Below are 26,766 nucleotides of genomic sequence, written 5' to 3'. Positions count from 1 at the left end.
TAATTAAGAAGGGGATCACAAACAGATAGGAGAAGGTTATTATGCCGCTGTAATGCGCCATGGTGCACCCTCACCTGGAGTACTGCGTCCAGCACTGGTCGCCGTACATGAAGAAGGACATGGTACTACTCAAAAGGATCCAGAGAAGATCAATTAAGATGGTTAAGGGGTTGAAGGAGTTGACGTACAGCGAAAGATTAGAGAAACTGTGCTTCTTCTCCCTTGAACAGAGGAGATTGAGAGGGGACATGATCAAAACATTCAAGGTACTGAATGGAATAGACTTAGTAGATAAGGACAAGTTTTTCACCCTCTCCAAGGTAGGGAGAACGAGAGGTATAGAAGTACACCTATACTTCTATATCTCTTTGAACCCCTCCTCCCCTGAAGGTTTGTTCCCTCTGAAGGCCTGTAACCCCATCCCTGAAGGCCTGTCCCTCACTTGAAGGCTTGTCCCCCTCTTAAAGGCCTGTCCCCCTGAAGGCCTATGCTACCATACCTGGCCCATTGTCCCCTTAAAGGCCTGTCCCCCCCCTTTAAGGCCTGTCCTCTCTGAAGGTCTGCCTGTCCCCCTGAAGGCCTGTGCCACCATTCCTAGCCTGTCCTCCCCCTTGAAGGCCTGTCCCACCCCCCATTCTGAAGGACTGTGCAACCCCCCTCCAGGAAGGCTTCAGTGTTCCCCCTGGCCTCCCCGCACTGTTTACCTTATAGGTGCAGCCTCCAAAGAAGATCGTGGTTATAGCGTCTTTGAAAACTGCTTTGAGCTGTTTCCTCTGCTGCGGTCCCGCCCCTCCTCTGACATCAGAGGCAGGATCGTGGCGGAGGAAACAGCTCAAAGCAGTTTGCAAAGACGCTATAACTGTGATCTCTTCAGGCTGCACCTATAAGGTAAATGGTGCGGGAAGGCCAGGGTGGGAAACTGGACGCCGGGGGGGAACCAGACACCAGGGGGGAAAGCCATATAGCAGCAAAGCAGCACTTTCCGACTGACCCTTCCTCCTCGCCCTCTAAAGCAGGTGCGGCAGTTGCTGGCCAGCAGGAGCAGCGCTGCCGCTCCTGCTTTAGGGGGTGAGGGGGTAGGGTCCGAATCGGGAAGCTGATTTTTTTTTGTTTTAAATCGATTTGAATCGATTCACCCAAAATGAATCGGTGAACCGATTCGAATCATGAATCGGGCAGCACTACTGGGAACATGCAGGGCTCTCAGAACGTTTCCCTGCTGAGACGTTACTGTGATCAATTATGCACAGCTGTAGGGGAGGAACGTACTTTGCTCAGCCTGATAACAGGGAAATACCTTCAAACATTTGTTAGGCTCAAAATTAAAGCTCTCAGGCACAAACTTAAAGTTCAATATAAAAGGAGAGAACTGCAAATCTCCTTCAAAAGCAAAACACTGTCTTCCCTGGGGCTCAGAGACTGCAGGCAAAACACAGCACCAAAGGCTCACTGCATTTCTATATCCAGTGGAAAAACATCAGGTCCTACCAGACTGTCCTGCATGTCCATGGCTTCCCCTGGGTTTTGCTCCCAACTCTCAGAAGCAGACACCAGCTCCTCTGCATCTGTCATATGACAATCAGTTTCCTTAGCCTCCTTAGGCTGGGGAGAGAAAATCTCCCTTTCTCTCAGGCTCCTGCCAGCTTCCGTTCCCCACAGTCCAGCTTGATTCTCTCCTGCTGGTCTCCACTCGGCTTGCCTTTTTACTGCTCTGCTTCATTTTAAGCTGTGGAGAGCCACTCCCCCTGAGCCTAGGTGGGTGAAGGGCCTTCCACACACTAGCTGGTTCCATCTGGCTAAGTGCAAGTTCCTTTCTAGCCTTGACTCTTACAGGGACAGGCTGCTGGAAAGATAGACATTTCCTGGCAGACTTAGGGACAGGTTTAAACTGTGTGCAGCTTTCAAGTCTGTCCTCTCCCTGCCATACCTCATCTGTTGCCAACTCTCTGTCCCAGCAGTAGTCAGCTAGTTCTGTAGTCTGTGATTCTACTTGGTCAGCTCTCTTGCATAGGGGTATAGTGTATTTCTTCCCTATCTCTGGGACAAAACCCGAACAGGACTTGGGTTTGTCACAGACAAAACCCAAAATGGACTTGGGTTTGTCAGACTGGGCACAATGGACCACTAGTCTGACCCAGCAGCGGCAATTCTTATGTTCTTATGTAAAATGATGAGGTGACTCTCAGACACCAAACGTTCAAGATAAACAACTCGATGTCACTCAGCCAGGACTTGAAGATTTTTTTATTAATGTTCCATATTGCCAAAGAACAGTGACTGAACACATCACCAGAACTCGATCATGTGACTCTTTAATATGGTTCCACCCCTCCTGAGAACAGCAAACAACTTCATCTCAGGAACTCAATCTGTTGACTTCCAGCTGCAAAGCCCGTGGGGAAAAGTAGTCCACAGTCATTCAGCCAGGACTACAGTCCTCCAACAGACCAACAGTCTTTCAAAATCGCTGAATGCTGACAGTTACAAAATCACATCCAGAATATTCAAACTCCCCTCTCTCACTATCCAGACATAATTTGTGTCTCGTCTCATTTCTTACCCCAGTGCGATTCTGCAGCTCACCATTTTTTCCTGCTCCCCGGGTCTCCCCACTTGCAATTCATTTGAGATCTCCTTGAACCTTATCTCTCAGAAGTATAAAGTCCATAGTGTATGTCCCGATATGTTTCAGCCTAGGATCACAATTTACATTTTCTGCCACTTTTGTATAATGACCGTTAAGCAATTCCCCTTTTGCCAGTGTTGAAGAGAATAAAATAAAAACAAACAGTAGCAAAAAAAAAATCAAGAACTTTACTGCCTTTTAATCAGTTCATTGGTTCAGCACATTGACTAATGTATTCTTTTAACTTGTCTGGATCGTCATACTGTATAGTTTTATTAAGATGAGTCACCTTTATCAAGGCTGGGTAGAAGAGCCCATATTGTGCTTCCAACTGCTTTATTGCCGGACGTAGGGCTAAAAATCTCTCTCTCAAATTAGCCGTGTTTTGAGCAAAATCTGTTACAAGAATTAAGTTTGAATCGTGCCACTGAATATTTTTTTTATTTCTTTGGCTGAGTTTAGGATCAGCATGGCCTGCTGAAATCTTAAAACTTTAAAGTTTAATGGCATGGCTAACAGTTCCTTGCACAAGCAGATTCTATGAGCCCTCTTTATCTCAAATGGCAGTTTAAACTTGATATTTAATAACTTAGGGATTAAATCTTCTAAAAAGGCAATGGGATCATTTCCCTCTACGTGTTTAGGGAGTCCCAATATCCTCACATTGTTTCTTCAGGATCTATTATTCATGTCTTCAAGAGCCCTCTCCAGCTTTTTAACAGTCAGGTGATCCATTTTACTTTGAATCATAATAATCTTCATTGCTTCAACTCTTTTTTTTCTAGTTGATCTATTCTGCCATTGGATATTTGTAATTGATTAGACATTCCAGCCACTTCTTCTTTAACTTCAGTAATCCTGTCCGAAATTTTCTCCAGCCATTCTCTAATGGATCTCAGCTGATTCATTACCTCTCCTTCCTCCAATTTGTCCTTAGGAAGGGGGATCTTAGAAGGAGTGGGAGGATCATGTTTTTGTCTCTTGGGCTGGAAATCCAGATAAGATTGTTTCCCAGAAGACATCTTTAAGCAAATTATAATCCAATACTGCCAAAAAAATTCTGTATGTCTGAAAAAAAAAATTTAGAATACCTGGGAAGGAGGAGCAGCACACTCACACGTCCATCTTTATTGGCATTCAAGCCATGCCCCGATGATTGAAGTCTTTAACTTCTCCCTCTGCTAGCATATCCTGGAGCATGCCCCTTGGACACCAGTCATGCTTTCTACAAGCCAGCCTCTAAGAGCTTTTCTCTTCTGCTTGTGTTTCTTTTGCTAGTTTTCAGTATATTTTTTGGTATTTCCTTTGCGGGTTTGCCCTCGTGTTATGGAGGATCCTTGCATGGACATCCTTGTGGTTGGAGATCGCAGACTGTTGGGGAAAGTCTGCTTCTGGGCAGTTCCCAGTGCTGAGGTAAGCCCCCTGGACAGCCTGCAGGACAGATCAGGGTTCCAGGATCAGGAGCTAGCTCACCCCAGGTTCATCCGATAGTGGGTATAGTGCAGGCTGAGCTATTCCATGGAGACACAACCAGGATCATAACCGGACTGCGTGCCTCCACCTTGTGGTTGTGCGACATATCTAAGGGTAACGGAGGTCACTGGCTGTGGTGGTCGAGCTGATGAGGCAGTCAGAAGTCTTGAAATCCAGCTTTCCAGCTGCCTGAGGCTTTGGATCTCCCTACATGCTGTTCCAGCATTGCCTGCATTTTCTCCCATTCAGCACAATGGAACAGTGTGTAACAGATTGACAGCCTGTTATAACGATTTGGGGAGGGGTTTCTTAGGGGGTTTTGGGTGGTTTTTCTGCATGCCCTATCCCTCCCCACCTCTAAAATCCCAAAATCACCATTTTCTAGGGATTCCTGTTGCTTTCCCGGGCCATGTTATTGCAAAATCGGCACCTGCGGTGGCTATTTTGAATTTTTCTTGATTGGAATAATTAGAGCTTCATTTTTGCTCCAAATTTCACAGATGGCCTTCTGAGGTTGGGATGGGATGGATTCATGCTTCGTTTGCGGTGGATGGCTGTCGGATGTGCAGCCATGTTCCTTGTGCGCTGCGGTCCATGAGGGGGGGCGAAGTTTGCAAGGATGCATTGCATTCCACCTCCAGGGAGACCCTTCTTGAACCTTCTGCCCCAAATTCAGCAAAAATTGTGACTGAGGGTTTTCGGGAGAGCGCTGGCAGCATTTTGGCGAAACGCAAGTGCAGTTCCGGAAAAAAAGGCCTCATAAGTCTTCCAAGTACTCTAAGTCAGGAGCATAGGGCAGCTCACATTGTATGAGATATTTTTTCTCTGGAATGTGTGAAAAAAGGCTCTATCAGGCATACTTAGTTAAAAAGTCCATGCCTGTGGTCACCCCACCGACATCTGAGCTGTCCATGGAGTTTCAGCTTCTGCTGGATCTGAGTCTTTCACTTTGTTCCCTGGTGGGGACAAAGGAGCAGAAATGGGCAATGCTTGCGATTGTGTCGAGCACTCTCTTGATCCCTCTGCTTTCACAGGGAGGTTTGGCAGCGTCCACAGATATGGCAAATTTGACAGGATCCATGTGGCTGGCTCATGATCCAACAGGTTCTTCAAATCTGCTCATCTGGAGGACCTCATTACAGAATCTCTGCTGGAATTAAAACTACAGCCGGATCAGCCGATCGAGGCGGAATATTCTCTCATGAATGATCAGAGGCCACTACCAGCCTCCTTTCCTGATAACCATGTTGTGGTTCATATCCTGTCTGAGATTTGGGATATCTGGAGGGTCCCTTGAAATGTGCTTGGGCCATGGTGAGGCTTTATCTCATGGTGGCTGGTTTTTCCAAGTGTTTTGCTTTTCTGAAGGTGGATTCAGCTGTGGCTCAGGTCACCAAGTGTACTTCCCTCCCTTCTGACAGAGGGGTGGTCCTGAAAGATGTTCAGGACAGACGTGTGGTTTTTATCCTTAAATGCCTTTTTGATTTGGCTGCGGCCGGTGTTAAGGTGGAGATAGCCTGGCCCTTCATTGCTTGGATCTGCCACTCCAAACTACATCATGACTCTGATACTATGGTGATGCGTGATTTGGTCTTTCTCATCTCTGGGGTGGATAATGTGGCTGATGTCTTCTATGACATACTGAAGATTTTTGCCAAGCTGGGTGAATATTCAGTGTCCGCCCAGAGTTTGCTATGGATCAATCATTGGTCTGGAGACTCCTCCTCTAAGGCCATCTTGAGCAAATTGCCCTTTAGGGAACAGCTTCTGTTCGGCCAGGGTCTGGATGACCTTGTGGCAAGTATACAAGATGGCAAACCCAAGGCCTTGTTCGGGAACAGGTCATGGAACAGGTCGGGAACAGGAGTTCGGGGCATTCCAATTTTCATCTGTTTTAACATTCTCCCTCCTGTGATCAGATTTACGTGGGAATGACAACAAGTTTTCAAAAAAAGAATGTCTCTAGCAGGATATATATTTCAAATCTGATATATTCTAATGACAAAATAGATTAAATGATTTTTTTTCTACCTTTTGTTGTCTCTGGTTTCTGCTTTTATCTTCTTTTCACGCTTTTCCTTCCAGTGTCTGCCCTGTCTCTTCAATCCAGCATTTGCCCATTCCATCTACTGTCTGCCCCTTCCAGATCGGCAACTCAGCTTCCTGTTTCACCCAGGCAGTTCAGTCAGAAGGAAGCTTTTGACTGAGTACCACGTTGCCGATCTGAAGTGCTGTTGATGCTGGGGGCAGAAGGAGGCCTGTTGCCGATCTTATGTGTCATCGCGGGGGGGCGTTGCTGATCATGAATTGCATCATGGGGGGCTGCCTATGCCGCTCATGCCGTTGCAGCCCAGACGCTGCTGATGGCCCCAATGCGATTTTGCTGGCCCTGCGCAGACCGGCACCGGATGACCCGGACCTGGCTGGCTGTGCACCCCCCCAAGGCGTACACCCGGGGCAGACCACCACCCGCCCCCCCTTGGTACGCCACTGTATTAGTTTGTTAATCCATTATTTAAAAACTGTAATTGTTCTATTGACTAAAGTAAGTGAGTTATTTTTAGATTTAATTCAGTGACAATGTGTTATATCCACCTGAATTTTAACTTTTATAGTCACTTATTTGGTTAAGTTTAAAATGTAAGATGTATTAAGTAATTTGATAGTATGGATGTATGAAATTTAAGGTTATTTATATGGTAACAGAATAGGTATTTATAATTATGAATTGTCATAAATTAGATAATTATACTTATTCTGTATAGTATTCGATTATTTGTTTAAGTTATATGTGACATGAATTAACAATTGATTATGAATTTTTATGGAAGTTTTTAATACAGTCATAAGGGTGTCAATATTGCATGTTAGTTTTGATTTTTGTAAATAATGTTTTTGTATTATGCAGAGCTCCTTTATGGATCCTTGAAAAAGCTCTTGTGGGCGAAACGGGTCCCGTCGGTGCATGCTAGAGACATGCATTAAAAGGATAAGTAAAAAAGAATTGCTGTTGTTTAGTATTTGTTTTTATAAAGGAATAGTAAGAAATACAGCAACAGACAAGCAAGCTGCATTTAAAGAGGAGGCAATTAGATGAGCCAAAGCTGGATCATTGGCTTTGCTAGCTCTCTTGCCATCCTGTTATTGACCTAAATAAGTGAGGGTTGTGATTGCTGTGGATGTTTCCAGTTTGCCTCACTTTTTCATCTTCTACATCCTTCTAGTTATTTCTAGATTCCCCTGAAAGCTGCCCCGAGAAGGCACTTTGGGTGCAGGCCACGGCCCGCAGACTGTTGGATCTTGCGGCAATGAAGCCCATGCCAGAGGGTGACTTGGGCTCTGGGAGATACTCAATACTACATTGTCCCATAGAAAGGCTGCGAAGATTGGAGACCGATCCTGGATCTCAAAGCGGTCAATTTGGCACTGGAGGTGCCCCACTTCCTGTGACAAACCCAGGTCCATTTCGAGTTTTGGCCAAAACAAATCCGAATCCGTCCCGGGTTTTGCCTCAGTGATCAGGAGAAAACACAGTGTACCTAGATGCAGGAGAGCTGATCAGGTGACTAACCAATTAACTGAGCAAGCTGACTTCTGCTCTGATAATGATATGGAGGTAGAAGAGGCAGGGCAGGAAAGATTAGGAGGAAAAGCTACACTCCATGCAGACCTGCCCCTGCCACTGTCAGAAATCTGAGTCAATTTGAACAGCCGGTTAAAACCAGGACTAGGGAGAAACCTGCCTGTAATAGTGTGTGGAAAACCCTTCCCCCACCTTCTCAGAGGGGGAGTGGCTCTCCACAGGATATAACGTGGCTCCTGAGAACAGGAAGGGGGCACACAGGAGAGAGGCATTCCGGAGAGTGGAAAGCTGGGGAGAGTCAGTCTCTCAGACTGGCCTATAGTAGAGGCAGAGGAGTTGTCTCCTACCGGGAATCCATGGGAACAGCCAGAGGAAGAAGCTATGGAGGTACAGGCAAGCCATGCAGGCACTGAGACCCAGCGATTACCCATGGAAACACAATAAGCATGAGAGTTGGGTTTTTCCTGTTGCTTATACCTCCGTGCTGCCAGCTAAACTATAGTTTGTGTGAAGTAAATTTAGAAACTCTCTTGGAAAGCCAAACTTGGGGGGCTTTCTCTGAAGCAGTAAAGTGTGAGGTTCTAGCAAACGTATGAGTGTTTGTTTTCCCTGGATTGTTGCCAAGCTGAGCAAGTACGTTGCCTTCCCTAACAGCTGTGCCGGATTACTGCAGCAACGTTTCGGAGAGAGAGAAACATAGGCATGATACTGAAGTTTCGAGCATTGAATTTCCGAGTATATAGCAACATAGGTAGTTAAGTGGGATATTCAGTACTTAACCAACTATGGGTTATCACATAGAGAGGAATTATTTATGCAGTAAGCCTGGCCAGTTAAGTACCGAGTATTGGTACTTAACCAGCAAAGTGCTGACTTCACCCCTGGAGAACCACCAAAATAGCTGATTTTAGATTTTTCAACAGCACTGTCTGTGCCACTAAATATGTTCAGTTTGTCCAGGGCAAGTGATTTAAACAACCAGGAGCCTTTCCTAGCCGTTTAAATTGTTTTAAATATCAGGCCCTTAGTTTGCTGAATAATATTTTCTCACATAGAAACATGAAGGCAGATAAAGGCCAAATGGCCCATCCAGTCTGCCCATCCTCAGCACCCACTATCGCAGTGATCTCAAACTCAAACCATTTGGGGGATTTTGTTTGATATGAACTGTTTGATAAAACATGATTTGCTTAAAGCATTACTGCTCTGGTGAAGAGGACTGTGTTACTCACCTGATTTAAGTCTAGAAGCAGGGGACTGTGCTTAATGCAGTGCTAACCAAGCTTTAACTTTCTGTTTGCATTATTTGAACTTTCTTGCTATGATTGCATGCAATATAAGTTTACACTGATCTGCAAGGCTGAAGCCTATATTTTTGATTTATTTAACCCATGGCTGGAATAAAGCTATTTTTGTTTTGCCATCTCTGACTTGGACTCTTTGACCTTGCTTTATTCCTGAGGCACATATTGTGCTGATAGTAAGACTTGAAGGATTCCCTTGGTAATAAGGGACACGCTGAATCGGAATTTTGGTCACGGACCCATGTGCTCACTGCGTCTTCAGGAGCGCGGGTGTGACATTCCGCATGGAGACAGTGCAACCCGTCATTGCTTCAGTAACACCAGGGGAGTTTCTGGCCTCTCTGGATCTCAAAGAGGCGTATCTTCATATCCCCATTTTTTCCAGCGCACAGGAAATTTCTGTGGTTTCACGTCCTGTGGCAGCACTTTCAGTTTGCGGCTCTTCCCTTCAGATTGGCGACGGCACCCAGGACCTTCATTATGCTTATGGTGGTAGGGGAACTTTGGCAGTTGTTTTGGATGTGGTCCATTTTCTATGCGACGATGTTCATCTGAGGCCTTCTTGTGCTTCCCTTGTCTGGCATGGAATCTGAATCTGGTTCTCTGCTCCCTGGCTTGCCTGCCTTATGAGTTTCTGGAACAGGCGTCCTTGATGGACCTCACTATCAAGACAGTATTCCTTGTGGGAAAAATGCTTGAGTACCTGAATAAATTCATGTAAACCATTCTGAGCTCCCTTGGGAGAACGGTATAGAAAATTGAATAAATAAATAAATATCATATCAGCTCGGAGAGTTTTGGAGCTTCAAGCTCCTTCATGTCGGGGTCCTTTCTTGCATATTATGGATACTGTGGTGGCCTTCTGTACTGTCCTTTCCTTCCTTCTGAAAGTGGTTTCTGTGTTCCCTGTGAATCAGGAAGTTTGACTTCCGGCATTTGTTCCTTCTGATTCAAAGGCCCAGGACCGAGTGCTACAGTCCCTGGATGTGCGCAAGCTTTGCTGCAGTATTTAGAGGTCCACAACGAGTTTCTTGTCTCAGACAATCTGTTTATCCTGGTGGGTCCTGCCCACATGGGCAAGCCTGCCTTTCAGGCTACCATATCAAGATGTATTTGAGTGACCATTTCTATAGCTTATGTAGCAGTAGGAAAGAAACCCCCCCTCGGTGTGCGGGCTCATTCTACCAGAAGGGTTTCTTCCTCATGGACCGCGTCTTCGGCAGTGTCTCCAGATGAGATTTGCAGGGCTGCTACGCTTTATAGGCTTGATGTGGCGGCCAATCAGGATGTTGCATTTGATGCGTAGGTGTTGGCAGTGAGCTCATCAGTCCCACCCTGATGTTTTTGGGACTGCTCTGATATGTCTCACTTGTCACGGAATAAAGGGGGATTGTACAAGAACGAAAGATTAGGTTCTTACCTTTGCAAATCTTCTTTCTTGTAAATCCTCCCTTTATTCTGGGAACCTGCCCTATGTATGCCTGATTCACTGATCGCCTGCCTTGAAATACAGTGGTACCATGGTTTACGAGTGCACCAGTTTGTGGCGGGGGGGTGCCCGATGGCAGCAGGGGGGTGCCGGATCGCGGGGGGGAGGGTGCCGGTTCGCGGGGGGGGCCTTCGGGGGGGGAGCAATGCTGGTTCTCGTGGGGGGGAGCAGCGCTGCTGGCCTCGGGGGGTGGGGGGGGGAACATATCAAAGCAAATTTCCTTTATTTCCTATGGGGAAACTCGCTTTGATAAACAAGCATTTTGGATTACGAGCATGCTCCTGGAATGGATTATGCTCGTAATCCAAGGTACCACTGTACTGGTAAGCTGTATTTAAGTTTCAGACCAGCCTTTATATAAGTGCCATCTGACTGAATTCAGCAATATATTTGAGGGGATCCCTGGTTTAGCACCCCCTTCTGACAGTTCAGGCTGTGTCTTCCTATAGCACTGTTTTTGTCATTCAGGTTCCTAATGTTTCATAACCTGTTTTCTACTTTTCATTGTTGCTGTTTTGCATTTGTTAACATGAGCAGAATTGATTTGTTTGGCAGGGAGTTCCCTATTTCCTTCTCTCTCTCTCTCTTGTTTTTTCTTCTGTAGATGTTCCTGGCTGCTTTAAGACTGACTGACTGGTGTCCAAGGGACATGCTCCAAGATATGCTAGCAGAGGGATGAGTTAAGACTTTAATCATCTGGCTGCAAAGGATGCATAAACCTACTTGTCCAGGAATAAAGGGAAGATTATAAGAAAGAAGATTAGAAAAGGTAAGAACCTGATCTTATGATTGATGCCCCTGTATAAGACTTTGGTGAGACCTCATTTAGAATATTATGTACAATTCTGGAGGCTGTACCTTCAAAAAGTTAAAAAACGGATGGAGTCTGTCCAGAGGAAGGCTACTAAAATGGTGTATGGTCTTATCATAAGGCGTATGGGGACAGACTAAAGATCTCAATCTGTATACTTTGGAGGAAAGATGAGAAAAGGGAGATATGATAGAGACGGTTAAATACCTTCGTGATGTAAAAACACATGAATCAAATCTTTCATTTGAAAGGAAGCTCTGCAATGAGAGGGCATAAGATGAAGTTAAAAGGTGATAGACTCAGGAGTAATCTATGGAAATACTTTTTTTACTGAAAGGGTGGTAGATGTGTGGAACAGTCTCCTGGAAGAGGTGGTGGAGACAGAGACTGTGTCTGAATTCAAGAAAGCCTGGGATAGGCATGTGGGATCTCTTAGAGAGGAAGAGATAATGCTTATTATCCCAGAACAAGCAGGCAGCCTATTCTCACGTGTGGATAACGTCATCCACGGAGCCCAGATGTGGACAGCCTCGCAAGCAGACTTGCTTGGAGAAACGTAGAAGTTTCAAGTCTTTCGCACCGTGCATGCGCGAGTGCCTTCCCGCCCAGCACAGGGTCAGTCTCCTCAGTTCTCAGTTTTCCATGGAGCCGAGAAGTCTGTCTTTGACGCTCTTCGTGAAACTTCTATGATTCGTGCCTTCTCTTCACCGCGGTTTGTGTTAATTATTTTGTGAATCGCTGTGTTCATTTCATTATTTTTTGTTTTTAAAAAAAAGACTTATTTTTTTCTTCATCAACTGATTGGTGGGGCAGGTTGCTCGCCCGCAACCTGCGGGCTTCGACTTCACAGCGGCTATCTTCCCTTCTATGTCCCAGCCAGTAACGGGCTTCAAGAAGTGTAACCAGTGCCATGGTGCGATTTCCCTCACGGACCCACACCACTGGTGTCTTAAGTGTCTCAGACCTGACCATAGTCCAAAGTCGTGCCCGCGCTGTGCCACTCTTCAACCTCGAGCCCTTAAACGATGTCGAGTTCAAGTGGAAAACCTGTTCAGGATGGACTCTTCAGCTACACCTTCGACCTCGGGTCCTGACTCAGTTCAGACTTCAACCAGGAGTCCTCCTGATTCCACGACTCCAACCTCGAGTCTCATAAGACCTTCCTCATTTGGATCATCTTTGGCCTTGAGTACACCTGCTTTATCTTCTCCTGAGCTTCCCTCAGGTCAGATACCTAAGCAGAAGGTTCCTGCAGTGGTCCTCAAGTTATCTAAGCATCAGTCCAAGCCAAAGCATGCTTCTACTGCCATCTCGGAGCCTATAGCCTCAGCAAGTGATCCAGTTTTAGACTCGGATCCACAATTGTAGGCTTCTCTCCAGACCATGTTAGAGCAGAAATTTGTTCAGTTACTGACAGAATACATTCCTGCCTCGACTCTGTTTCCTGCAGTCCAGCCTGGACAATCAGCAGTCTCCCGCGAGGTTGAGTCTCTGCCTGTGCCTCGAGCTGAGTCTACACACTCTATGCAAGGAGTCGAGTGTTTGCGAGTGTCTGGTCTGGAATCTACACACTCTATGCAAGGAGTCGAGTCTTTGCAAATGTCTCGATTGGAATCTTCACACTCTATGCAAGGAGTCGAGTCTTTGCAAATGTCTCGATTGGAATCTTCACACTCTATGCAAGGAGTCGAGTCTTTGCAAATGTCTCGATTGGAATCTTCACACTCTGCAAGGAGTCAAGTCTTTGCAAATGTCTCGATTGGAATCTTCACACTCTATGCAAGGAGTCGAGTCTTTGCAAATGTCTCGATTGGAATCTTCACACTCTGCAAGAGGTCGAGTCTTTGCAAATGTCTCGATTGGAATCTTCACACTCTATGCAAGGAGTCGAGTCTTTGCAAATGTCTCGATTGGAATCCTCACACTCTATGCAAGGAGCCGAGTCTTTGGGAGTGTCTCAACAGGAATCCTCACACTCCATACAAGGAGCCGAGTCTTTGGGAGTGCTTTGAGATTTCTCGATCCAAACCACTGAGTCTATGGGGTTTCGATCTACAGCTTCTAGCCCTATTCATTCACCAGCAGCACTGCCCGTTTCCAGGCATAGGGCAAACTCTCCTCGATCTCAACTGAGACCTACTTCCAGGCAGCACTCTCGTCATAGATCAAGGCCCTCATCAAGGCATCCATTGAGGTGCAGGTCTTCTTCCGCAGAAAAGCCTTCCTCGTCCAGGCCTCAATCCAGACCTTCCAGCTCTTTGAGGCCTCCAACCCCTCAATCGAGGACTCCACTTCCAGACCCCAAGGACTCAGCTGATTCCAATTCCTCCTCCAAGTCTGTGTGTTCTTTGGGTTACCAGTATTCTAGAGCGGCTTCACCTTCCTTTTCCACTCGAGGCGCCTCGAGGTCATCGAGTCCTTTTTGAGGCCAGGCTCTGGCAGATCAATTATCTTTTTCCTCCTTTCTTCATCAAATGGCTGACAACCTGGAAATTAAATTGGACGCTGGTTCTAAATATTCTAAGGAGTATTTTGAGGAAATGCATCTGCCTCAGCCTCCTGCAGAGTCACTCAAGCTTCCTCTTAATAGACTTTTGTCTCAAACTTTCAAACGAAATCTAGAGACTCCTTATGCTATACCTGCTGTTCCAGGTAAATTGAAATCGAGGTATAGAACACTACATTACAAGGGATTTGAGAATTCACAGTTATCTCACCAATCCCTTCTTGTGGAATCTTCATTAAAGAGGACCTATTCTTCCAGATTCTATGCTACAGTACCTCCTGGAAGAGAGGGAAAGACCATGGACAAGTTTGGCCATCACCTTTATCAGAATTCCATGATGGCCTCTAGAGTCCTAAATTACAATTTCATCTTCACGACTTATTTAAAGTTTTTGATTGACCATCTTCCAAGTCTTATGAAGAACTTGGATGAACATAGACATGTGAAATTTTTGGAGCTTGGTGTTACCTTGGCGCAACTCCGACTACATCTTCTCCAGTCATCTAACGATGCTTTTGAACTTTCTTCCAGGGTCACTGTTTTCTCAGTAGCAATGCGCCGCCTGGCCTGGCTTCACACCATTGATATGGACCCTAATCTTCAGGATTGTCTGGCTAATATTCCTTATGAGGGCAATGACCTCTTTGATGAATCCATAGAGGCCACCACCAAGAAGTTGTCTGAGCATGAAAAATCTTTTGCTTCAATTGTCAGACCAAAGCCTAAGCTAGTTCCTGCAAAGCCTTTTCGACCTCTTCCAACTTTCCAGAAGTGTTATCCTCCAAGGGCGGCTCCTTCTACTCGAGCACCAGCCAAGAAACAACAGCAACAGAAGCAACAGAAACCTCAGCCCTTTGCTGCACCTAAGGCTGCTCAGACTTTTTGACCATCTCACACAGAGCATACCCTCCATCGTTCTGCCTTTGACCTCCCTTCCCCCCATAGGAGGTCATCTCCATCATTTTTACCATCGATGGGAGACCATTACAATCGACTTCTAGGTGTTGTCAATAATCAGGGAAGGATACTCTCTTCATTTCTCTCAGATTCCACCAGAGCTTCCTCCAAGAGAGTATCCTTCCAATCCATCCCAGACTGCCCTTCTTCTTCAGGAAGCTCAAGCTCTGCTTCATCTCCCTCCCATCAAGGAAGTTCCATTGGAACAGCAAAGCAGGGGTTTTTACTCTCGTTACTTCCTAGTTCCGAAGAAGATGGGTGATCTGTGACCCATTCTGGATCTCAGGGCTCTCAACAAATTTTTAGTCAAAGAAAAATTTTGTATGTTGTCCCTGGTGTCCCTGTATCCCCTTCTAGATCAGAACGATTGGTTATGTTCTCTAGATTTCAAGGAGGCTTAAACTCATATCCCCATTCATCCGGCCTCCCGTCAGTATCTCAGATTTCGGGTGGGAAATTTGCATTTTCAATACAGAGTGCTACCCTTTGGCTGGCATCATCTCCCAGAGTGTTCACCAAGTGCCTCGTAGTGGTAGCAGCAGCTCTAAGGAACCATGGTCTTCAGGTGTTTCCCTACCTAGACGACTGGCTCATCAAAGATTCAACATCTCAGGGGGTTATTGTAGCGACCCAATGGACTACTTGGGTTCTACAAAGCTTGGGATTCGAAATCAACTTTCCCAAATTCCAACTTTAGCCCTCTCAGAATCTACAGTTCATCAGAGCTGTTTTGGACACTATCCAACTCAGAGCATTCCTTCCTCAACAACATCTGGATGCTCTTCTTCAGCTCTGTCACAAAGTGTCTTCCCGCTCTTCACTCTCAGCAAGACACATGATGGTACTACTAGGTCACATGGCCTCCACAGTACACGTGATTCCTTTTGCCAGACTTCACCTCCGAATTCCTCATTGAACCCTGGCATCTCAGTGGACGCAGGCTTGCGATCCACTATCTCGACACATTCCAGTCACTCCTTCATTGAGACAGTCTCTCCGCTGGTGGATGCTCTCTTCCAAACTCTCCAGAAGATTACTGTTTCAGATGCCACCTCATCAGAAGGTCCTCATGACAGATTATTTGACCTATGCTTGGGGGGCTCACCTCGACGGTCTCCATACTCAAGGCCACTGGTCCGCCACGGATCGTAAGTGTCGTATCAATCTGTTGGAACTTAGAGCGATCTTCAATGCTCTCAAAGCTTTTCAACATCTTCTTCACGACCAGGTAGTCCTCATCCGAATGGACAACCAAGTCGCCATGTACTATGTCAACAAGCAGAGAGGAACAGGATCTCTCTCCCTTTGTCAAGAAGCTCTGAAGGTTTGGGAGTGGGCAATCCTCCACAACACATTCCTGAAAGCTGTTTACATCCAAGGGGCGAAAAACTGGCGGACAAATTGAGTCGTCTTCTGCAACCTCACGAATGGACACTCAATTCCTCACCTCTTCATCACATTTTTTCTCAGTGGGGAGCTCCTCAGATAGATCTCTTTGCATCTCCCCACAATCACAAACTGCCTCAGTTCTGCTCCAGTATATATTCTCCTCATCGTCTCGAGGCAGAAAAATTGGTTTTTAACCAACTTTCTGATTTTATAGAAAACACAAACGCACTCCATCCTAACCAAACAGGATTTTGAAAATTTCATAGTACAGAGTATTCTTTAATAGGTCTAACAACAAACATTCAATACTTCTTAGACCACCATAAATCTGTCATTCTTTTCTCTTTAGACATCTCTGCCGCTTTTGATACCATTGATCACAATTTGCTTTTAAATTGCCCCGATCCAACCAGGCATGTGAGCTCCTCCCCCTATATCCCGTTTAAGAGATCAATCTACCTGCTTTAAATATCAGCAGCAGTAGAAAAACAACTGCTTTTACATACAAGCAGCAGCGAGACCTACCGCAACCACCAAGAGCCCACAGACCCGATCCTGCCAGGAGTGTGAATTCCTCCCCCTGCAGTCCATTGGAGAGATCAATCTGCCTGCTTTTAAATATCAGCAGCAGTGGAGATCAACTGCTTTTACACCTAAGCAGCAACGAGACCAGCCACAACCACCGAGAGCACACAGACCCGATCCTACCAAGAGTGTGAACTCTTCCCCCCATGCAATCCGCTAAGAAGATCGACTGTCGGCTCCGGGCGGCTTTCCCGCAGAGGAGAGAATCCTGCATTCACCGTGGGCCTCATCTGGGGCAGCCTCCTTGGAGCGGCTGGGGCACGGGCAGTGTGTCTGGGAGGGAATGCATGGATGGGAGAACATCGCAGGGGAGGAGACATAGGCATCCTGGGACTGTCTGCCAAGTCTCTTCCCTGAAGAAGCCCTTTCTGGAAACGTCAATCGCTCCTCCTAAACTTACTTGCTCCACTTCATCACTGACGCTGAAACCGTGGATTGAAGACAAAGTTTTATTTTATTTTTCTTTCCAGCTTATGATTTATCTTTAATCTTATCTATTGTTTTGCCTTTTGTCTTTGTTTTGTTCTATTTCTATCATTTAAATTTCTCCAGAATTCTACTGTTCAACGGCTCCCCCTTCTGCTTCTATTCCTTTCTCTCCTCTCTTCTACCTTCCAAAGTATTTAGATCAATGCTGTCTTGTTAAAATGTTTATTTTATTTTTATTTTTCCTCGAACTCTACTTTTCACTTCTCTATTACCCTCCAGGTACTTTAGTTAGATTGTGAGCCTTCGGGACAGTAAGGGAATTTTTCAAGTACCTTTCTTATTTCTAATCTTAATGTATATTTTCTGTAAACCGCTTAGAACCTAACGGATGTAGCGGTATATAAGAAATAAATTACATTACATTACATTACATTAAATAGGCTAGAAGAAATAGGTATAACAGAGAAAGTTCTTTCTTGGTTCACTTCATATCTTGCAAACCGTAATTCCTTAGTCAGGTTTAATAACGATGAATCCGCAACTTATTCCTCCTCATTCGGCATCCCCCAAGGATCTATACTGTCACCTTTGCTTTTCAATATTTTTCTTTCTCCTTTATTAGTTATCTGCCAGTCCATAGGTTTTATTCCATATTCCTATGCAGATGATATTCAACTTATTCATCCCTTGGATCCGGAAAATAACACTGAAATCACATCTATTAATCATAAATTGGAAATAGTACAAAACTGGCTTAATACAAATTAATTAGCACTAAACATAACTAAAACCAAATCAATGTTATTTTCTTGGAAAAAAGACTTAACTCTGTCAAATCCTTTTATCCTTAATAATATCCCACTTAACTTAGTCTCCTCTGTTAAAATCCTTGGAGTAACAATTGACGACAAATTGAATTATCAAAACTAAGGAATGAAATAGCTGAGCCACTTAGACAAATATGCAACCTATCCTTAAAAACTGGAGAGATTCCAGAAGACTGGAAAATAGCAAATGTCACGCCCATCTTCAAGAAAGGCTCAAGGGGAGACCCAGGAAACTACAGGCCGGTGAGTTTGACCTCGGTCCCGGGAAAGATGATGGAAGCGCTGATTAAAGACTGCATCTGGGAGCACATCGAAAACACTGGGCAGCTAAAGCCGAGCCAGCATGGCTTCTGCAAGGGCAGGTCATGCCTCACTAACTTATTATACTTCTTTGAGGGGTAAACAGCCAGGTGGATAAAGGGGAATCTATAGACATCATTTACCTTGACTTCCAAAAAGCCTTCGACAAAGTACCACATGAAAGACTACTAAGGAAGCTATGGAACCACGGGGTGCAAGGGGAGGTCCACCGATGGATCAAAAACTGGCTGGCGGACAGGAAACAGAGGGTTGGAATAAAGGGCCATTACTCAGACTGGCAATGGGTCACGAGCGGAGTTCCGCAGGGGTCGGTGCTGGGACCGCTCCTGTTCAATATATTCATTAACGACCTGGAAACAGGAACAAAATGTGAGGTTATTAAATTTGTGGATGACACCAAATTATACAGCAGGGTTGAAAGCAAGGAGGACTGCAAAAATCTCCAAAAAGATCTGACAGCGCTGGAAGAGTGGGCCAAAAAGTGGCAAATGAGCTTCAACATAGGGAAATGCAAGGTCATGCATGTAGGGAAAAAGAACCCGATGTTCACTTACAAAATGGGGGGATCACCGCTAGGGGTGAGTAACTTTGAAAGAGACCTGGGAGTGATGGTAGACACATCATTGAAGGCATCGGCGCAGTGCGCCACAGCCTCAAGGAAGGCAAACAGAATGTTGGGCATCATCAAGAAGGGTATCACGACCAGAATGAAGGAAGTCATCCTGCCACTGTATCGTGCAATGGTGCACCCGCACCTGGAGTACTGTGTCCAGTACTGGTCGCCGTACCTCAAGAAGGACATGGCGGTACTTGAGAGAGTCCAGAGAAGAGCAACTAAGCTAATAAAGGGTATGGAAGACCTCTCATATAGTGACAGACTGAAGAAGCTGGGGCTTTTCTCCCTGGAAAAGCGGTGACTTAGAGGAGACATGATAGAAACCTTCAAGATCATGAAGGGCATAGAAAGAGTAGACAGGGACAGATTTTTCAAATTACGGGGAACCACAAGTACAAGGGGGCACTCAGAGAAATTGAAAGGGGAAAGGTTTAGAACAAACGCCAGGAAGTTCTTCTTCACTCAGAGGGTGGTAGATACATGGAACGCACTACCGGAGGATGTGATAAGCAGGAGCACACTACAGGGCTTCAAAGAGGGTCTGGACAGATACCTGGAGGACAAAGGGATTGAGGGGTACAGATAGAAGTAGAGGTAGGTATTAGGGATAGGATTAGAGGCAGTTACAAAATTAGTCAGGGGCACTGTTCAGGCAATTAGGCCTGATGGGCCGCCGCGAGAGCAGACCACTGGGCAGGATGGACCTCTGGTCTGCCCCAGCGGAGGCAACTTCTTATGTTCTCTTATGTTCTTATGTTCACATTTCTCTTACAGTTAAAAACTGTTATTATAAATTAAGAATGATTCGCTCAATTGCTAAATTTCTTAGCTTAACATCAATCAAGATACTTATACATTCATTAGTAATATCTACACTTGACTACTGTAATGCCCTTCTTCTCAATATTACACAGAAAGAAAAAAGGAGATTACAACTAATACAAAATACGGCCATCAAATTAATATATAATGCAAGAAAGTATGACCATGTTATACCTTTGCTAATAGATGCTCACTGGCTACCAATCGGTCACAGGATTACATTCAAAATAATATTACTCATTTTTAAAACACTAGCATCAAATGAACCTTTATTTATATCTAGATATTTAATCCCACATAGTACACAACGACCACTTCGTTCATCTGGACAAAATCTGCTTACAGTACCTTCTCTAAAAATTATTGGAACACGTAGATCAGACATGTTCACTGTGATGGGACCTCAATGGTGGAACGCCCTACCACAATACATTAGAATTGAAAAAGACATCTCAACATTTAAAAAATTATTAAAGACTTATTTATTTAATGATGCTTTTAATATTTGAAACTTTTATACTTTTTGGAGATGCTTTTAATAATGCTATGGTTTTAACACCCCCTCCTTTTGTATTTTCCTTTATTTTTCTACTGAAAAATTTAAAAATTGTAACTTTTAACCTTTTTTCCTCCCGATTCATGTATGTATAATATGTAACCACTATGTATATTGTTAGTTTCTTTTTATTGCTCCTTATTGATTTTGTACATCGCTTAATAATTTTAATAGGCGATTAATCAAATACATTAATAAACTTGAAACTTGTATGCATTCCCTCCATTCCCTTTCATTCTCAAAGCTCTTGTCAAGTTGAAGAACGATCATGCCACCATGATTCTGATAGCTCCTCGGTGGTCGAGACAACCTACTTCAACTCAGCAGCAGGGAGCCATACCCTCTACCAGTTTTTCCGTCTCTGCTTACACAGAGTAAAGGATCTCTACTTCATCCCAATCTGCAGTCTATGCACCTGACAGCTTGTACCTCTCAACATAACTCCTCTTCAGATTTCTCAATCTATAAGAGACATTTTAGAGGCTTTTAGAAAGCTTATCACTAGACAATGCTACCACCAAAAATGGACTAGATTTTCTACGTGGTGCATCTCTCATGACATGGAGCCTCGAGATACCTCCTTGGCTTCTGTCTTGGATTATCTTTTGCACTTGTGTGTGGTGCAGTGGTTAAAGCTACAGCCTCAGCACCCTGGAGTTGTGGGTTCAAACCCACACTGCTCCTTGTGACCCTGGACAAGTCACTTAATCCCTCCGTTGCCCCAGGTACATTAGAAAGATTGTGAGCCCGCCGGGACAGGCAGGGAAAAATGCTTGAGTACCTGAATAAACCCATGTAAACCATTCTGAGCTCTCCTGGGAGAACGGTATAGAAAATTGAATAAATAAATAAATAAAATAAAATAAATTGTCTACTTCTGGCCTCAAGTGTATATCCATTCGAGTCCATCTCATTGCAATTTCTGCTTTTCATCAGCCTATTGAAGGGAAACCCCTCTCTGCTCATCTGGTGGTTTCCAAATTTGTGAAAGGCCTTTCATTGTCAAACCTCCTCTCAAACCGCTTCCAGTGGTTTGGGATCTCAATGTTGTTCTTGCTCAATTGATGAAGCCTCCATATGAACCAATGTCTATGGCTCATCTGAAGTATCTCACTTGGAAAGTGGTGTTTCTCATTGCTCGAAGAGTCAGTGAGCTGCAAGCGTTAGTTGCTGATCCATCTTTCACAATTTTCCATCATGACAAGGTGGTCCTCTGTACTCATCCTAAATTCTTAGCTAAAGTGGTTTCAGAATTTCATTTCAACCAATCTATTGTACTTCCAGTGTTTTTTTCCAAGACCTCATTCTGATCCTGGAGAATCAGCTCTTCATATTCTGGACTGTAAACATGCTTTGACCTTCTACTTGGAACACACCAAACCACACAGATCTGCTCAACTTTTTGTCTCCTTCAATCCAAACAAGTTGGGATATCCAATTTCTAAGCGTACCATCTCCAACTGGATGGCTGCTTGTATCTCTTTCTGATATGCCCAGGCTGTACTGCATCTACAGAGTCGAGTCACAGCTCACAAAGTCAGAGCCATGGAGGCTTCAGTAGCTTTCCTCAGATCCACTCTTATTGAGGACATTTGCAAAGCTGCCACCTGGTCCTCGGTTCATACTTTCACCTCTCACTATTATCTGAATGTTTTCTCCAGACAGGATGGCCATTTTGGCAAGAGAGTATTACAAAATTTATTCTCCTAAGTTGCCAACACTCCCACCATCCCATTCTGGTTAGTTTGGAGGTCACCCACATGTGAGAATAGGCTGCCTGCTTGTCCTGGGATAAAGCACAGTTACTTACCGTAACAGTTGTTATCCAGGGACAGCAGGCAGCTATTCTCACAACCCACCCACCTCCCCTGGTTGGCTTCTCTGCTAGCTACCTGAACTGAGGAGACTCGCCCTATACTGGGCGGGAAGGCACTCGCGCATGCGCGGTGCGGCAGACTCGAAACTTCTACGTTTCTCCAAGCAAGTCTGCTTGCGAGGCTGTCCGCATCTGGGCTCCGTGGATTATGTCACCCACATGTGAGAACAGCTGCCTGCTGTTCCTGGATAGCAACTGTTACGGTAAGTAACTGTGCTTTATGGGCAGACTTGATGGACCATTTGGCCTTTATTTGCCATCATATTTCTATGTTTCCATAATAAATAGAAAGAGCTACTGCACTTATCAGGAGTCTGCTGTAGGGTTGTTTCCACATTCTTCTGTGTTAATGGTAGAAAACATGTCTTGTGTCCTGTTCCAGGAATAATCCCCAGGGGATTATGAATCTCTGCCTGAAAAAAGGGGATTAGATTAGATAATAAACTTTTTTTCCCAAATTTAAGTGTAGCAGCTGTAGAACCTGATTACTTTGTCTATGTTCAGTCTTGAATTAGTAATATGTGAATGTTAGGTTTAACCTGTATTTAAATTCGAATTCACTCTGAAATGCTGTATATTTCTGTCCCTGCAGGCTATTACTGCAAGACCCTGAATTCTCCTAATCTCAGTGACCAGTTTACTGTAAGAAACTCTACACTACACATACAGTTGGGCCTCTGTGACACTATGAATTGCACTGTAGATTACCCTCTTTCTGCCAATAATAAGACTATGGATTCACTTTGGTATATTACATCTACACCAAATTATGATCTAAAGCCCTATTTCAGTGATGATCCTGTAGTAGGACGTACAGAAAAAGAAGGTCGCTACAAGGTGATCGGGAACTTAAGCATTGGTGACTGCAGTTTTAGGCTTGATCGGGCCCGGCAGATCGATGATGGAAAAAAGCTTTACTTGAGGGTTCGTGGAAAAAGCAGAAAAAACAAAAGGATTAATTGTCTCTTTTCGCTAGAATATTTCTTAGTGAGGACACTTCGTAAGTAGTTTTGTGCTTTTGTCACTTTTAAAATGATTAACAGCATTTTGGTTAGTTGAAACAGATGTTATTATTGTTTAAGTTTGAATGCATTAGAGCATATGGCAGTTAACCCCTTATCTTCCATAGTGAACTTATCTTCCACTAATGCTACCATTTCACCTCCAAGGCTGAGCAGACTACATGTCCCAGACCACACTGGGCTTTAAAGCTCAGTGCAGAGCCACCTTAACAAGGTAACCCTGCTGAGTTAGGGGGTAGGACTCAGCAGGGAGGTGTTTATCTGCAACAGAGGAGAAACATACAAAGAGGTCCTAGAGTGAGAGGATCTCAAAGGAGAGAAACCTTCCCTGCATTCTAGCCGTGCAGAGGACTGGAGTGAGAAAGAAGAGAACCCATCCAGGAAAACACTAGAGAGATGAGTTTCAAATCCAAGACCTCTGTAAATTGAACCTGCTTGTGTAAAGGTGATTGCCCTTTCTTTGGGGTGTGATAGCTGAGCTGAAGCGATTTGAGTTTGTTGGAGAAAAGGGGTTTCTTTCTCCTAAATGTTCTTCTATTTGAACTATTTAATAAGTGAAGTAGGAACCAGACTTATGGTGCTTTAAACCTGAGAGAACTGGGGAAATTGACAAAAGTTGAGGAGAAAGTCGGGAGGCAGGCAAACAGGAGACAAGACAGAATCGGGAGCTAAGAGAGAGGAGTAGAAGGGGAAAAGAACAGAGAAGAAGGGCAGGTGAGAGTGAGGGGCAGTAGCGAGAGATAGCTGCGCCCACCCCTCCTACATCAGCCAGGCACTGATCCGGAGCTCCCCCTTAAAAGGGGAGGAGCCAATGGCGAGTTAACAACTGAGCCCAGAGAGCAGGGCAGGCAGGAGAAAGTCAGGAGGCAGGCAAACAGGAGACAGTTCAGAATTGGGAGCTGAGAGAGAGGAGTAGGAGGGGAAAAGAACAGAGAAGCAGGGCAGGCGAGAGTGAGGGTCAGCGGTGAGAGATAGCTGAGCCCACTCCTCCGACGTCAGCCAGGCACTGATCCAGAGGTATCCATTAAAAGGGGAGGAGCCAATGGCGAGTTAACAACTGAGCCCAGAGAGCATAGTAGGCAGGAGAAAGTCGGGAGGCAGGCAAACATGAGACAGGACTGAATCGGGAGTTGAGAGAGGAGTAGGAGAGGAAAAAAACAGAGAAGTTGGGCAGGTGAGAGTGAGGGGCAGCAGCGAGAGATAGCTCTGCCCACCCCTCCAATGTCAGCCAGGCACTGATCTGGAGCTCTCCCTTAAAAGGAGAGGAGCCAACGGCGCTCAGCCGTTCAGCACGCGTCAAAGATGAGCATTAAAGGTGCTTTCTTTAGTGAGAGCGCCTTTGTGAAGGGCCTTAAGAAGGGGTGAGTCACTGCACGAACAGCAGAAGGACAATCACAGCAGACACAGGGAACAACCACAGCAGTCAGAGGACAGCCACATCAGACGCAGAGGGGCCTTAAGAAGGGGTGAGTCACTGCGTGAATTGCAGAAGGACAGCCACAGCAGACGCAGAGGACAGCCACAGCAGACCAGCAAGCAGGCAACAATGGAAGCAACAGACAGAAGCAGGAAGTTGAGCTACCCAGTTATCTGTACCGTCTGCCATATGTATGACTACCTCCCCTCTGGGAGGCGGTCTTATGTATGCACTCGGTGCGGGGAACTGGAGAGCCTGAAGAAACAAGTCAGACTCCTGGAGGGCAAAATACTGGAACTGGAAGCACTTCGACCAGTGGAGGAGGAAGACATAGATGCAGAGAACGTCAAGACAGAGGAAACCATTGAGGAAGAAGTCCGGGAGTTAGAGAAGTTCATCGAGGAGGCATACAGGGAGGCCATGGAAAATCACCAGCAATAGTGGAACTGCCGAGATACACCTACAGAGAATGAGGACCATCTGGAGGACAACCACAAGGAAGAAATGGGCAAGACCTGGAAACAGCGGAGGGAACCCACAGGAAGATGTCTGGTGCAAGCCAATGTCAGGATGAGGGAAGATGGAAGTGCACAGAGGACACGGATCTATGGCTGGAGAGATGATCATACACCAAGGACACAGACCTGCGGCTAGAGAGGCAAGAGAAGATAGGGAGGACAGCGATCGTTGTGGTGGACTCCATCATCAGACAAGTTGACAGCGCCCGCATAGTAGGAGGAAGACAGGATTGACTGGTGAACTGCCTACCGGGAGCCAAGGTAGAAGACATAGTGAGCCACATCGACAGGATCATCAACAGCGTAGAAGAGGAAGATGCGGCAGTGGTGATTCATGTTGGGACAAACAACATGAGCAACAGGAACTAGAGCAGGGAAGTACTGAAGGACCAGTTCCGGATGCTAGGAAGGAAGCTGAAGACCAGAACGCAGAGGGTAGCGTTCTCAGAGATCCTGATAGTACCCAGGGCCAATGAGAAGAGGCAAATGGAGCTGCAAGCAGTCAACGCGTGGATGCGGTGCTGGTGTGAGGAAGAAGGATTCCACTTTGTGCGCAACTGGACGATGTTTTTGGGGAAGAGCAAATTATTCAGGAAGGAAGGACTCCACCTCAGCAGAGATGGAATAAGGCTACTTGCAGGCAACATCAAGAGAGAAATTGAGAAGTTTTTAAATTAGGAAGAAGGGGAAAGCCAACAGTCGACCAATCTAGACATTGGTACGACGAATGAGGTGATTAAATTTGCAGATGAAACAAAGTTATTCAGAGTAGTGAAGATACAGAAGGATTGCGAAGACCTGCAATGTGACATAATCAAGCTCGAGAAATAGGCATCTGTAGGGTCATGAAATGGTTAACTGTTATTTGAAATACTGCTCTGGCCTACATAGCTAGAAACAGTGTACAATCTGCTGACATCATCTGCTTGAAATGTATGTCCCTGCCTTACACATTGTAAGCTAAATAGATAAGAGTTTGAGCCATGATGTCCCTGCCCTCCTGAACATGTAACAATTAGAACTGCAAGGCTTAGATAAGCAGGTAAATGAACTAGCTTCCTATAGGACTATAAGTTGTACCACTGAACCTATCACAAGTGCTGGCTTAGGACCAATAATAATTGTAGAAAAGTTATAGAAGTAACAAATGAGAAGTTGTAGATTTTGCATATATTAGTTTGTGAAAAGGGCATAAAAGTTTGTGTATTTCCTGTTTCTGGCACTCTTGTAAGCAGTGTGCTCACTGCACAAGAGTCCGGCATGTTGTAAATAAACCTCTTGTACTTTCTTCACGCCTCTGACTTTGTGTGTTCAAGTGACGACATGGCAAATGAGGTTCAACATGGATAAGTGTAAAGTGATGCATGTCGGTAACAAAAATCTCATGCACGAATACAGGATGTCCGGGGCGGTACTTAGAGAGACTTCCCAGGAAAGAGACTTGGGAGTTCTGATCAACAAGTCGATGAAGCCATCTATGTAATGTGCGGCGGCAGCGAAAAGGGCAAACAGAATACTAGGAATGATTAAGAAGGGGATCACGAACAGATCAGAGAAGGTTATCATGCCGCTGTACGAGGCCATGGTGCTGGATGCAGTACCTGGAGTATTGCATCCAGCATTGATCGCCATACATGAA

The 26,766-nt window shown here is 45.2% G+C and overlaps 1 protein-coding gene across 1 annotated transcript in view; it reads left to right on the top strand.

Annotated features, from left to right (window-relative positions):
• LOC117368835 (sialic acid-binding Ig-like lectin 8) overlaps positions 1-26,766 on the top strand; it is a 96,908-nt gene that overhangs the window by 55,160 nt on the left and 14,982 nt on the right. The window contains exon 2 of the mRNA XM_033962580.1: positions 22,763-23,170. Coding sequence (XP_033818471.1) covers positions 22,763-23,170 — 408 coding nt within the window. The remainder of the gene's footprint in view (positions 1-22,762; positions 23,171-26,766) is intronic.

The sequence above is a fragment of the Geotrypetes seraphini genome, chromosome 11 (assembly GCF_902459505.1).
Source record: "Geotrypetes seraphini chromosome 11, aGeoSer1.1, whole genome shotgun sequence".
In the NCBI taxonomy this organism is placed as follows: Eukaryota; Metazoa; Chordata; class Amphibia; order Gymnophiona; family Dermophiidae; genus Geotrypetes; species Geotrypetes seraphini.
The sequence above is the reverse complement of the archived record's forward strand: the minus strand, read 5'-3'. Positions and strand labels throughout refer to the sequence as shown.